We start from the raw sequence: 12,962 nt of genomic DNA on the forward strand, positions 1-12,962 counted from the left end.
ACTTATTGAATTAAGTTTAAGTATCTTTAGCATCCATTGTATTAAATGAATGAATTAGTGTTATTGTGGGGCGAGACTGTATGTAACCTCTTGAGGAGGGAGATGTGACAGATGTGAGAACTGGGGGTTCAAAGGACTACATTAAACAATGTGCCAGACAAGAATGGACTTTTTGGAACAAAAAGCGTTAACTGGTTTTCCTGGGGAATATCTAGGGGGAGGTGAATGCAAATCCCTCAATTCCAGTTATACAAAAACCCAGTCTTTTGCAGCTATACCCTGTGTGCCACTGACCTATTACTGAAGACTAAGATCAAAGGCCTGAACTGTAAAAAGAAATGGCTGCTCTTCCCAACCCATGTGCAGGTTCTGAATCTGAGACAGACATGATCTTGTAACCTCTGGGACAACCCAGCTATGGGTTTTGAAGGACTGACACCTACCAGAGCCCAAGTTTGGAGCTGGGGTGATCTCTGGTAAGCTTTTAGAATTCATGTAGGGTTTTTTTAAATTATTTTTAATACGTTTTCTCTGTAATGCTTTCACCTTAAGAATAAACCTGCTTGCTTATAATGAGCTGTGTGGTTACTTGTAACTGAGGGTAATCACATTGTTCATAACCCCTGGAGAAAAAAAACAAAACGCAGACACATGCCTTCCATGCAGTCTGGAGGGCTAAGGATACCACAGTGTAGACAAGAAACTCTGCAGCCTGGAAAACTCCCAGTCAAGAGGGAGAGAGGCATAAGTCTCTACCCAAGAGAGGTGACAGATGAAATTAAACATGACCTGCTTCTTATAAAAGGAAGGATAAAAGGCAAAATAAAAGGAGAATAGCTGCAATGTCTTGCCGAAAGCGGTGTTCGGAAATCATCAGAAGCGAGTTTTCATAGTTCACTAAAAAACAGTAGGATATAAGGTGGTGAATGATTCAGTTCTTGGCACACTGAGGCTTTACGCTGAGGACTCTGTGTTGAGGATCTTGTCTAAGTAAGTATATAAGTGTATCCCTTCATGGAGCAGAGCCGCAACCAGCATCAACAGGAGACGATAAAACCTTTGAAGCCTGAAGAAAACTTGACTGGCAGGAAAAAGATCTGGATTCCTCAGACATCCCAGCTATCAGGCCTCATCCTCAAAGGAAACCTGCACAACACTTCCAGAAGATGAGCCTGGGAGCTTAAATTCGTAACTTTGCTAGACACTAAAAATCATGGTCTTAATTAAGACACTGCATTTATGGCTTATTACAAAATTCTATAACCCACTAACCTCCCTTTTTGTCCTATGACTACAGGGATGTTAACAGGCCACTTCACCTTGAATGGTTCCCCTTAGAGTATGTACTAGCGACTTATGCTAAACTATCTGCTCAATCTTGTATTTAGCGGTGACACTCTGAGTTCCTTTCCCAGACCTGAAGAACAGCTCGGTAAGTTCAAAAGCTTGTCTCTCTCGCCAACAGAAGTTGGTTCAATAAAAGATATTACCTCACCCAGCTTTGTCTCTCTAATATCCTTGGACCAACACGGCTACAACACTGCATACAGAGAAAATGAGTCAGTTTTCTGGGAGGAGAGAGACTAAACACGCAGAGCCCAAGCTGGAGATCCTGGGGAGCCACCCAGAAATTTACATGACCTTGCTCTATTTATGCCTTGGAAACATCTCTCTCACCCTCTCGCCTCTCTCCATCTTGTTTCTTTTTTACAAGGGCTTGAAGAAAGGACAGAATTGGAAGGGGAGTCAGAGATGAGGAATGAACTTTATGCTTCCGTGTGGACTGATCAGAAGTGAGCATTAGTGGCTGTCACAAAGAATAGTCTTTCTCCTTGCTTCCTACTAGAGTGATGACATGCTATTGTTTCCTCTACCGGATGGAGGCAAGGCAACATACAAGTAATAGTACATTGCATACAAGAAGATTAAAATATACCTTTACTGTAAACCACACATACCTTCAGAGGCATCTTTGCATGCTCATTTAATAGGGGAACATCAAACACTAATCTCCTCAGCAAGTGTTGCATCATGGAAGGCCTCAGTTGGCTGTAGGTAGACAGACAGTTTCAACAGAGCATACAACTAGCTTTTATGCAATAAATAGACAATGCATTAAAGTAACCACACACTCCAAGGATCTGTGCCAATTGTCCTACTCCTTCAGATATTCCCAAATCCATAAAGTGATGTAATTTTGTTGGTGACACAGCAGATTAAAAATGTGTGGGAAGGAAATGGAGAGCAAACAATAACAGAGGCATTCTAAACAAAACTTCCAGAATATGCTACTTCCAGCTATGTTCCAGTGTGAACAATATAAATTACAAAAAAAAAAAAAAAATTGTGAAAACACAAGCTCTGAAATAGAGACGAGAAGAACAGGTGCAAAACAGAAAATGTAATATTCCGATACTATATTTGATTATCACCATGCATATTGTAACACATAAAAAAAGCACATAAAGAATAATATTTTGCCATTATTCTTGCATTGAAGAAGCCATATAAGCTAAGTTTTGACACTGTGGATGTACTATACTAGGATCCAAAGAGTATTGGGCATCAGCTGGAAAGAGAACAAACAACAGGGATTTGTCTATATGCCACTCTATAATAGGCAGAGAATATACATATAAAAAGTCTCTCAATAACAGCAAACTGTGAACAGATACGATATTGACATTATCAAAATTAAAGTATTGTTATTAACTAAAATGAACTAAGGTTTAGGAAATATGACCTTTGAGAAAAAGTTAAAAAAACTGAAGGCATGTTTAGTCTCGAGAAAAAGACAACTCAGGGGGGACCTGATAGCCTTCAAATATGTTAAGGGCTATTAGAGGGAGGAAAGTGATCAATTGTTTTCAATGCTCACTGATAGTAGGATAAGTAGTAATTGGATTTATATGCAGCAAGAGAGATTTAGGTTACATATTAGGAAAAATCTTTCCAACTATAAGGTTAGTTAAGTACCAGAATAGGTTACCAAGGAGTGTTGTGGAATCCCCATCACCTGAGGTTTTTAAAAACAGATTAGACAAGCATCTGTCAGGGATTGTCTAGGTAAAATTGGTCCCACCTCAGCACTAGATGATCTCTCATGGTCCCGTCCCATCCTATATTTCTATGATTCTATAATATATAGCATAAAGAATCCAGTACACTGCTTTTATTTGCCCTGAACTTCAAAATTACCACTAACAATACAAGAAGGTGTGTCCCTTTCAACTGACTGGGAGGTTCATTAGGAAAAATCATGTGGGTTAAAATTTTCAAAAGTGCATAAATGATGTAGGTGCCTAATTCCTACTGACTTTCAGTGGGACTTAGATTCCTGAATGCTTGCACATTTTGAAAATGGGACTTGGGCATGTTTGAAAATTTTGCACTTGGGCTGCTAGACTTGAGAAGGGAGAACATAGGCAAAAATTCCAGGATGGAAAGAGGGTGGCACTAATGCAACTGATAGGTTGGAAAGTGTGCTGATCATGAACTACTATGTAATTAAAGAACAGCTAGGATTTAAAATGTAACTGATAACTGAATAGCTTCAGCAAGCAATATAAACTTCTATAATAAATCACCACACGGTACTATCAGTTTGCAATGTTAAAAATGCTCTTAAAAATGATACTCTATTATGTTCATAATTCCTTATTTATATAGATTTTTGTCCCCAATGCAGTGCGTTCTCTTAGTTACTTACTGTTGTTAATTAAGGAGAATCTGTTAGAACAATAACTAAAAATTGCATTTACATGTAATTACCAGCTGTGCAACTTGAATATAATCAAGTATATATTTATTTAATATATCTTTCCCAGACTCCGCAAAAATGGAAAAATACAGTATCTGAAGAGTGACAGTGTATTAAATAAAAGCCATAACCATGCTACTGATAAAAGGTGACATGTAGTTAGCTACTCTGCTGTCATGCTCTTGTATATATCACATCTCAATATAACAACTCATCTTTCTATGGAGTCAGGGATATTCACTGACTTACCCACAAATAGAGAGTAAACATTCTTCAATGGAATCCCGCTGAGCTTTGGTAAGAGAGCAGCCCTTGGAGAGTCTGTACACAGTATGTAATAAGGAATCTATGAGGGAGGCATGGTGCTCTGTGCCAGCAAAAAGAGGAGCACATCTGGTTAACAAAGGCAAGACTGCAGTACAAAGGTATCGATTCAGAGCCAAGGCCATGTCTGTAGCACTCAGAGCAGCCTATGAAACAAATTAAACACAAACAATGAGACTTGTTTGATAAATATTGTTACAAAGGAAAATAACTACATTTTGCAGTTTTTGCTTTCATAGTAGATACAAAAGGAATTAATTTTCCCAGGCACAAAGGGGAAACTCTCCTCCCTACAAGCCATGTATGATACATTTACACACTATTTTTTCAAATATACTATAATTATTTTGTGGAAAATGTCAAAGAAGAAGGTGAAATTTGGAAAAGTAATGAGACTTAATACACGGAGAGACAGACAGACAATATACATCTTACAGCATGTATATTCCATTCTAACCTCCTATATTCAGTCACTTGTTACTTTCCAAACATGTCACTTACTGTGTAGAGATTTTTCCAGATGAAAAAATACATTTTAAAAAATCCAATTATATATACTATTTTCCCTGAAAAACAACATGCTATAGAGAGATGCCAAAAATGGGGATCTACAAAATGTTAATGATTATTCTACTTAGAAACTGTATGATACATAGATACACAGATATTATATACAGAGGTGGGCTCAAGCTTCAGAAATTATTTTGAACTGTCTAAAGTTCATGAAGCATTTGGCATGGGATTTTGGGTCAGCCATTAGAAAGACTGGTGCTGTTTACAAAATTCAGATGCATTTTTAGATTTTGAACACACCACATATTCAGGTCCAATACAAGGCTTTGTTTCAAGTCCATTCTCTCTCTTTTACACACACAATGGAGTGTGTTTAAAGTATGACCTCTGGGTATTCACACCTCTGGAAATGTTGAGCTTTGGAACCTTCTGGAAAATAAAGGCAATTGAGGCACTGAACAGTCAAAGTTGAGGTTATAGTGGGGCTATGTGGCCTCCAATTACCTTGATTCCTTCTGCAAAACTCAAGCATTCTATGAAGTCAAAATTCCTGGAAAGGTTCACTTCTTGGAATAGATGTTTTTGGTGCTCATAATAAACTTGGGCCCCATAGCTCCAAACCATCCAGTACTGACTTGCCTGACATTTAAGTAAAAAGCAGCTTGCCTTGTTTCCTCACAAAAAATCACTTGTTTATACTTCATTCACATTTGCAAGTTCTTTTCCCATTACTAGAAACTTTTTTTAAAATGAAAACAAACTCTACAAAATCTGATCATGTCAAATATACATCAAGTGGACTATGTTTCTGATATCTCTGCTCTAGGGTGAACTCTTATTGTTGCCAGCACAATTGTATCTTATCTGTTTTCTGTAACTATAGAATGATGATCTGCTTAAAAACAAGTTTAAAGTTCCTGAAATAAGACTACTGACATATAGTACCTTCTCGTTCAAAGTATCTGTTCCAGATGTAGAGAGTTATAACTTGCTGATTAATGACAAATATTTTCCCTTTTAGCCTTGCAGAACCAACACAGCCAAGAGTAATATGGATTTTATTCCTTATCCTTCAAAAAAGCGCAAAAATTCTGTGCCAGAGGCAGTAATGCCCACTTCTCTTCTGACTTTTTTGCCTCCTTCCATCTGGAATCTTGAAGCCCAAGTCTCAGCCCTCAGACTCCCATTTTCCTTCTGGCCCATATAGGAAAAATTACAAGGGACAGATGACTGAAAATAGGAGACAGGTGATTCCAAGGCAGAAATAGGACAAAGTTAAGAGAGTTCCAGAGTAAGAGACAGACTCAGATCACAGACTTCTGGAAAAGAAATCCTTTAGCCCAGTTCCCTAGGGAGAGGCCCTTAGTTATATCCACAGGGACCTGATCTGATTTTAGATTGAGGACTCAGGCTCTGAAAGTCTCTTTGCTGGGAAAGACACTGGGCCTCTATGGGTTGTAACCCTGGGCTTGAGGTCTGAAGTCTCTATAAGACAAGGCATTAATCTGGAGAATATGCCTCTTTGCTGCTTTTCAAGATGTTCTTAAAGGTCAGCAGCACCAGGGGGTGCATCCAACAAGTGGGAATAGACAGAGGCCACCTTGAAAGAGAAGAATGTTATTTTGTGCAGTGCTTGACAAACTGAGGGAATTGACAAATCAAAGAATTTAAATCTTTACCGTGTCTAAGGAAGCAGCAGCACGGAGATCTGGCAGAAAGCCAACCTCAAGGAGATGTAGAAGGAAATCCTGGACCTCAATTCCATAGACTCTGTCAAGGAACAAAACCATGGCTGCCTTGTGATCTGGGCAAAACCCCGCTGACATGTCAGGTTCCACCACAGTACCATCTAAAAGGAAGCAATAAGGCTTCAATAAAAAGGATCATTCTGCATAGGCAAGGGTATTGAGCATCTGTTAATATCTGAACATTTTCCATGTGTTCATGTTACACAAAGGCAACCAGTTCATAGCTTGACTGAATAAAATGCATAAGGCAACCTAAATCCAGGTAAACCCTATAGTATAAGTAGGTGGTCTCTTTCATACTCTGCATGTCAAAGCAGTCACACTACCTGACTCTCTTATGCAACGTAAGAAAAATACCCTGTTGTATATTGTTTTCACTAAAAAGGTCCAATGAAAAGTGAGCAGCAGAATGATTCTGACTTGTATAACCCTGGAATGCAGCACCAGTGAGAATACCTGAAAGGCAGGTTCATTAACAAAAGGAATGAGAGCAAGAGATTACAAGAAGAAAAACTCAAAAAGGATCATTTACTAGAAGATCTTAAAAGGTGATGGAAATTCAGAGCTATTTTTTGAGCTTTAGGAAGTTTATACTTAAAAACTATACTTCGATGACACAATCAAGATGCTGTTAGTAAAGGATCTGTATAGTTATGTTTGAAAACATAACAGAAATGTTAATCCTTTTGATACTTTCTTTCCAAATAATATTTTTTATTCCTGTATTTCATAAAGTGCTGTTTAGTTATAACTTCTGTCTATAATATGTTCTTGTTTGTAAGGTAAATTAGCATTGCTGTGTTTGTAACACTGTATTAGAATCAGGATATTCTTGTGCTGTAAGTGCTGCAGCGAGCCACGCTGCACACATGCCTGCAAATACAGTGATAATTCTGCTAAATGCCAGCAACATGGGGCTGACCCTGCTCTTGCCATGAGCTCTATGAAGGCTGACTTGGAGTCCCATTTAATTTATTGGGTCTCTGGAGTGACTGGAATAACAGAGACTTGGTGGGGTAACTCACATGACTGGAGCACTGTCATGGATGGGTATAAACTGTTCAAGAAGGACAGGCGGGGGAGAAAAGGTGCAGGAGTTGAACTGTATGTAAGTGAGCAGTATGGTTGCTCAGAACTCAAGTATGAAACTGGAGAAAAGCCTGTTGAGAGCCTTTGGGTTAAGTTTAGAGGCGAGAGCAACAAGGGTAATGTCGTGGTGGGCATCTGCTATAGACCACCAGACCAGGAGGATGAGGTAGACGAGGCTTTCTTTGGACAACCAATAGCAGTTTCCAGATAACAGGCCTTGGTTCTCATGGGGGACTTCAATCACCCTGATATCTGCTGGGAGAGCAATACATTTTTGGAGAGTGCTGGAGGAACCAACTAGGGGCCATGCTCCTCTTGACCTTCTGCTTACAAACATGGAAGAATTGGTAGGGGAAGTAGAAGCATGTGGCTATCTCGGCAGCAGTGATCATGAGATGGTCGAGTTCAGGATCCTGACAAAAGGAAGAAGGAGAGCAGCAGAATACGGACCCTGGAATTCAGACAAGCAGACTTTCACTCCCTCAGGGAACTGATGGGCAGGATCCCTGGGAGGCTAATATGAGGGGAAAAGGAGTCCAGGAGAACTGGCTGTATTTTAAAGAAGCCTTATTGAGGGCACAAGAACAAACCATCCCGATGTGCAGAAAGAATAGCAAATATGGCAGGCAACCAGCTTGGCTTCACAGAGAAATCTTCGGTGAGCTTAAACACAAAAAGGAAGCTTACAAGAAGTGAAAACTTGGACAGATGTATAAAAATATTGTTTGAGCATGCAGGGGTGTAATCAGGAAGGCCAAAGCACAATTGGAGTTGCAGCTAGCAAGGAATGTGAAGGGTAACCAGAAGGGTCTCTACAGGTATGTTAGCAACAAGAAGGTGGTCAGGGAAAGTGTGGGACCTTTGCTGAATGAGGGAGGCAACCTAGTGACAGATAATGTGGAAAAAGCTGAAGTACTCAATCCTTTTTTTTTTTTGCCTCAGTCTTCACAGACAAGGTCAGCTCCCAGACTGCTGCACTGGGCAGCACAGTATAGGGAGGAGGTGAGCAGCCCTCAGTGGTGAAAGAACAAGTTAAGGACTATTTAGAAAAGTTGGACATGCACAAGTCCATGGGGCTAGATCTAATGCATCCGAGGGTGCTGAGGGAGTTGGCTGATGCGATTGCAGAGCCATTGGCCACTATCTTTGAAATCTCGTGGCAATGGGGAAAGTCCTGGACAATTGGAAAAAGGCAAACATAGTGCCCATCTTTAAAAAACGGAAGAAGGAGAATCCGGGGAACTATAGACCAGTCAGCCTCACCGCAGTCCCTGGAAAAGTCATGGAGCAGGTCCTCAAGGAATCCATTTTGAAGCACTTGGAGGAGGGGAAGGTGATCAGGAATGGTCAGCATGGAATCACCAAGGGCAAGTCATGCCTGACCAACCAGATTGCCTTCTATGATAGGATAGCTGATTGTGGATATGGTGAAAGCGATGGATATGGTCTCCCACAGTATTCTTGCCAGCAAGTTAAAGAAGTATGGGTTAGATGAATGAACTATAAGGTGGACAGAAAGCTGGCTAGATCGTTGGGCTCACCAGGTAGTGATCAACAACTTGCTGTCTAGCTGGCAGCCGGTATCAAGGGGTCGGTCCTGGGGCCGGTTTTATTCATCTTCATTAATGATCTGGATGATGGGATGGATTGCACACTAAGCTGGGGGGAGAGGTAGATACGCTGGAAGGTAGGGATAGGGTCCAGAGTGACCTAGACAAATTGGAGGATTGGGCCGAAATAAATCTGATGAGGACAAGTGCAGGGTCCTGCACTTAGGACGAAGAATCCCATGCACTGCTACAGGCTGGGGACTGATTGGCTAAGTGGCAGTTCTGCGAAAAGAACCTGGGGATTACAGTGGATGAGAAGCGGATATGAGTCAATGGTGTGCCCTTGTTGCCAGAAGGCTAATGGCATATTGGGCTGCATTAGTAGAAGCATTGCCTGCAGATCAAGGCAAGTGATTATTCCCCTCTATTTGGCACTGGTGAGACCTCACCTGCAGTATTGCGTCCAGTTTTGGGCCTCCCACCACAAAAAGAATGTGGACAAATTGGAGAGAGTCCAGCAGAGGGCAAAGAAAATGATTAGGGGGCTGTGGCACATGACTTATGAGGAGAGGCTGTGGAAACTGGGCTTACTTAGTCTCAAGAAGAGAAGAGTGAGGGGGGATTTGATAGCAGCCTTACCTGAAGAGGGGTTCCAAAGAGGATGGAGCTAGGCTGTTCTCAGTGGTGGCAGATGACAGAACAAGGAACAATGGTCTCAAGTTGCAGTGGGGGAGGTCTAGGTTGGATATTAGGAAACGCTATTTCACTAGGAGGGTGGTGAATCACTGGAATGGGTTATAGGGAGGTGATGGAATCTCCATTCTTAGAGGTGTTAAAGGCCTGGCTTGACAAAGCCCTGTCTGGGATGATTTAGTTCGGGTTGGTCCTGCTTTGAGCAGGGGGTTGGACTAGATGACCTCCTGAGGTCCCTTCCAACCCTAATCTTCTATGATTCTATGGTAGGCCCACATGTGGGCGCAGGGATATGCCAATGAGGAGTTCGTTGCAGGATCAGGATCACAGTGTACGTCTAAACTAGAGCTGGAAGGTGTAAATTCCAGTTTGAGGAGATATACTTGCTCTAGCTCAGATCAAGCTGGCACAGTAAAAATAGAAGTGTAGCCACTGTACACGAGCTATGGGAGGGACTAGCTGCCTCAAGTACAATCCGATCCAAGACCATAGGTACATACTCAGGGCAGCTAGTCTCTCCCACCTGTGTGGCTACACTTCTATTTTTAGTGGGGTACCTCAATCAGAGCTAGTGTGAGTATGTTAGAATTTTAACCTACCTTCCAGCTCCAGTGTAGGCATACTGCCTACACTAATAAGTAAGTTCTGCTAAAATAAAGAACAAACAACAAGATTGTGGTACCAGAACTAGGGATTAGATTACCAGTCTCTCAGGAAAAAAGACGGCAAGTTGCATTTTTTTAAATTTTTTTTTAGAAAAATAGAGAAAATATATTTGTGGGTATAAAGGCATGGATTGTCCTTACATACCCATTGTGGAGCTGCCAATGTGCCACACCTTAATTTCCCCTGATTGGGACAGCAATAAATTCACTTCAACATCCCAGGGCAAGGACAATCCAACACATACTAACAAAATAGCATGTCCCTTCTAACAAACTTTCTGGACAGGAGCCATCAGAATAAACAGTTTGTAAGGTTCTCACCTCAGCACCCTGGTTCAGAACTCCCAAATGTTGAAGTCGACAAAACAAAATCTGACTTTGGTGAGGTTAGTCTGCCAAAGAAACCACCACCCACTGCAGCCTGTGTGGCTCCTTGCCCCGCCCCAACCCACCCTCCCGGCTCAGTTAAGCTTTCTGTTGCATGCTGTTTAACACAGCCTCACCCTAGGGCAGGGCAGGGCAGGGCAGATCCTCTTTGATTACACCCCAGGCTGTCAGGGCCCTATGCTCTAGTTTGTCCTTTAAAGCGGCAGCACACTCCATCACAGTGGGATTATTTTAAAAAACAGTCTTAAGGGGTTCTTCATATCTATTTATTATTATTTTCCAGAAAAAAAGAAAAAAACTCTATCTGAAACCTACCAAAAAAACAACAGCCTCTTAAAGGCTTAAAACAAAAAAGTTTCCTTAAAGAGTGAACAGAATAAATAGTATGTGCTAAAGTGGGGATCAAGCTCCAGTTTCTGGTGTCAGCATCACAACACTACTGTCACCCTTGCCCTCCAGCAACACTAACATGGAGGAGCATGAACAGCCTTGTGATACTTGTGCCCAGTGCACATGCTTCAGGAGAGAAGGTGTTCCCAGTGCTATTATAGATTCAGAAATGGTAATGTGTGGCATTGTGATAAAAGTAGGGTTCTATAGCACCTTCAAAAATTCCCACTTTAGATCTGATGGCCATTCTGGACCCAATGATGATCCCACTGAAATCAGTGGAGGTTTTACCACTGATTTAAAAAATGAATGTATAATCACTATCTAGAAAATCAAAGAAAGTGGTATGACTTTTCTAGTTCACATCACGAATAATTAAATTCCCTGGGAAATATGGATATAAATATTCACATATTAATAGCCAAATTCAAAAGAATGAGTTGGCGGGGTGGGGGGAAGAAATGCTCAGCAATCATCTTACCTTTAGCTATTGTTGGCATGTGGAAAGGAATGCTAATTACACCCACCAAATCTTCCAGGGGAATCAAAGACCGCAGAATTGACCTGATCCTAATGGCTTCCCCTTTGCCAGCATGGATTAGCTAATGAAAGAGTAACAAAATTTAACAATAATATTTTTTTCCTGTAACTATATTTGCCTGCATACTCTAGAAACCTTCAGAAGTACATTTTACAAGAATGAGTGCTGAGTCAAATGATAATTAAATATACACATTTTACACAATATATATTTCATTTGTTTTGATCCAGATGCAAATTTGTGGGACTTAGAGCTATGAAGATTTTGTTATTAATGTAGAATAACCTCATTTTCATGGTAAAATGCTGAGACACCTGGGAAGAGGTCAGGGTGTCAACATATAGTAGGCTTGGTGAAAGAAAATCCATGAGATGCTGATGAGTTCAGCTATTCTATCGTCAGCAGTTTCACTGTCTTAATTGGCTTATGGCTCTCTCAGGGTGACCATGGGTTTATGAAAACTAGGTTAAAATAATGTTTATTCTCCAAACAAAACAACACAAAAACACATAAAGAGAACTTATAGATTCTTCCAGTTTTTGAGGATGCCTAACCCTATATAAACCTGACATTTGGGGGAATCTGTACAAGACAGTGTTATTTTAGAGAAATGAGGCCATAGTTTGAACTTCAATGAGCATAAGTGGTTCCTACCTCATACTTCCCACTCCCACTTGTTAGTTTGCCTCATCCACTTGTTGCATCTAGTCATAACCCAGGCCCCAGTCCTGAAAAAAATTACATCCATATTTAAGTATTGGAGTAGCCCTAATAAATTTAGCGAGACCACTGACATGCATCAAGTTAAGCATGTGCATAAGTCTTTGCAGGACTGGGGCCCGGACTGTAAACTCTTTGGTGTAGGGTCTGTCTATTTATCATATATCTGTTTGGCTCCTAGCACAAAGGTCCCTGATCATTGACTAGTATCCCTGAGTATTGCTAATACAGCCCAAAGATCATGATGGAATACCACTGTATATTTCTGGGTGTGGAGTTGATTGTTCATGTTTTAATGGAAGGCAACATCATTTTTAATTTCTTTTATATGTGAGTTCAAATGGATGTAATGAGAGTAAAAAAATACTGCTTGTTGTTTAAGAAATAGTTTACAGCTGTGAAAAAAAGAGGGCAGTTTCGTCCGGATAGTCTCACTACCACATGGGAGAACTTTGTTCAAGAGTATCTTTTTGATGCTGAAGGCAACTGTCTGAGATATTTTCAGTCTCCTGGTAGGAAAGGAGGCAACCTGACATTTTGCTTTGTGCCTATTAGTGACTGCAGAAATGCACAATGGGTTAC

General features: G+C 40.7%; 1 protein-coding gene across 1 annotated transcript in view; it reads right to left on the reverse strand.

The window, feature by feature from the left end:
• RYR2 (ryanodine receptor 2) overlaps positions 1-12,962 on the reverse strand; it is a 687,809-nt gene that overhangs the window by 212,340 nt on the left and 462,507 nt on the right. Inside the window, exons 48-51 of the mRNA XM_054022704.1 lie at positions 11,601-11,721; positions 6,277-6,446; positions 4,010-4,230; positions 1,959-2,049 (exon numbers count right to left, since the gene is read on the reverse strand). Coding sequence (XP_053878679.1) covers positions 1,959-2,049; positions 4,010-4,230; positions 6,277-6,446; positions 11,601-11,721 — 603 coding nt within the window. The remainder of the gene's footprint in view (positions 1-1,958; positions 2,050-4,009; positions 4,231-6,276; positions 6,447-11,600; positions 11,722-12,962) is intronic.

The sequence above is a fragment of the Malaclemys terrapin genome, chromosome 3 (genome assembly GCF_027887155.1).
Source record: "Malaclemys terrapin pileata isolate rMalTer1 chromosome 3, rMalTer1.hap1, whole genome shotgun sequence".
NCBI classification, from domain to species: Eukaryota; Metazoa; Chordata; order Testudines; family Emydidae; genus Malaclemys; species Malaclemys terrapin.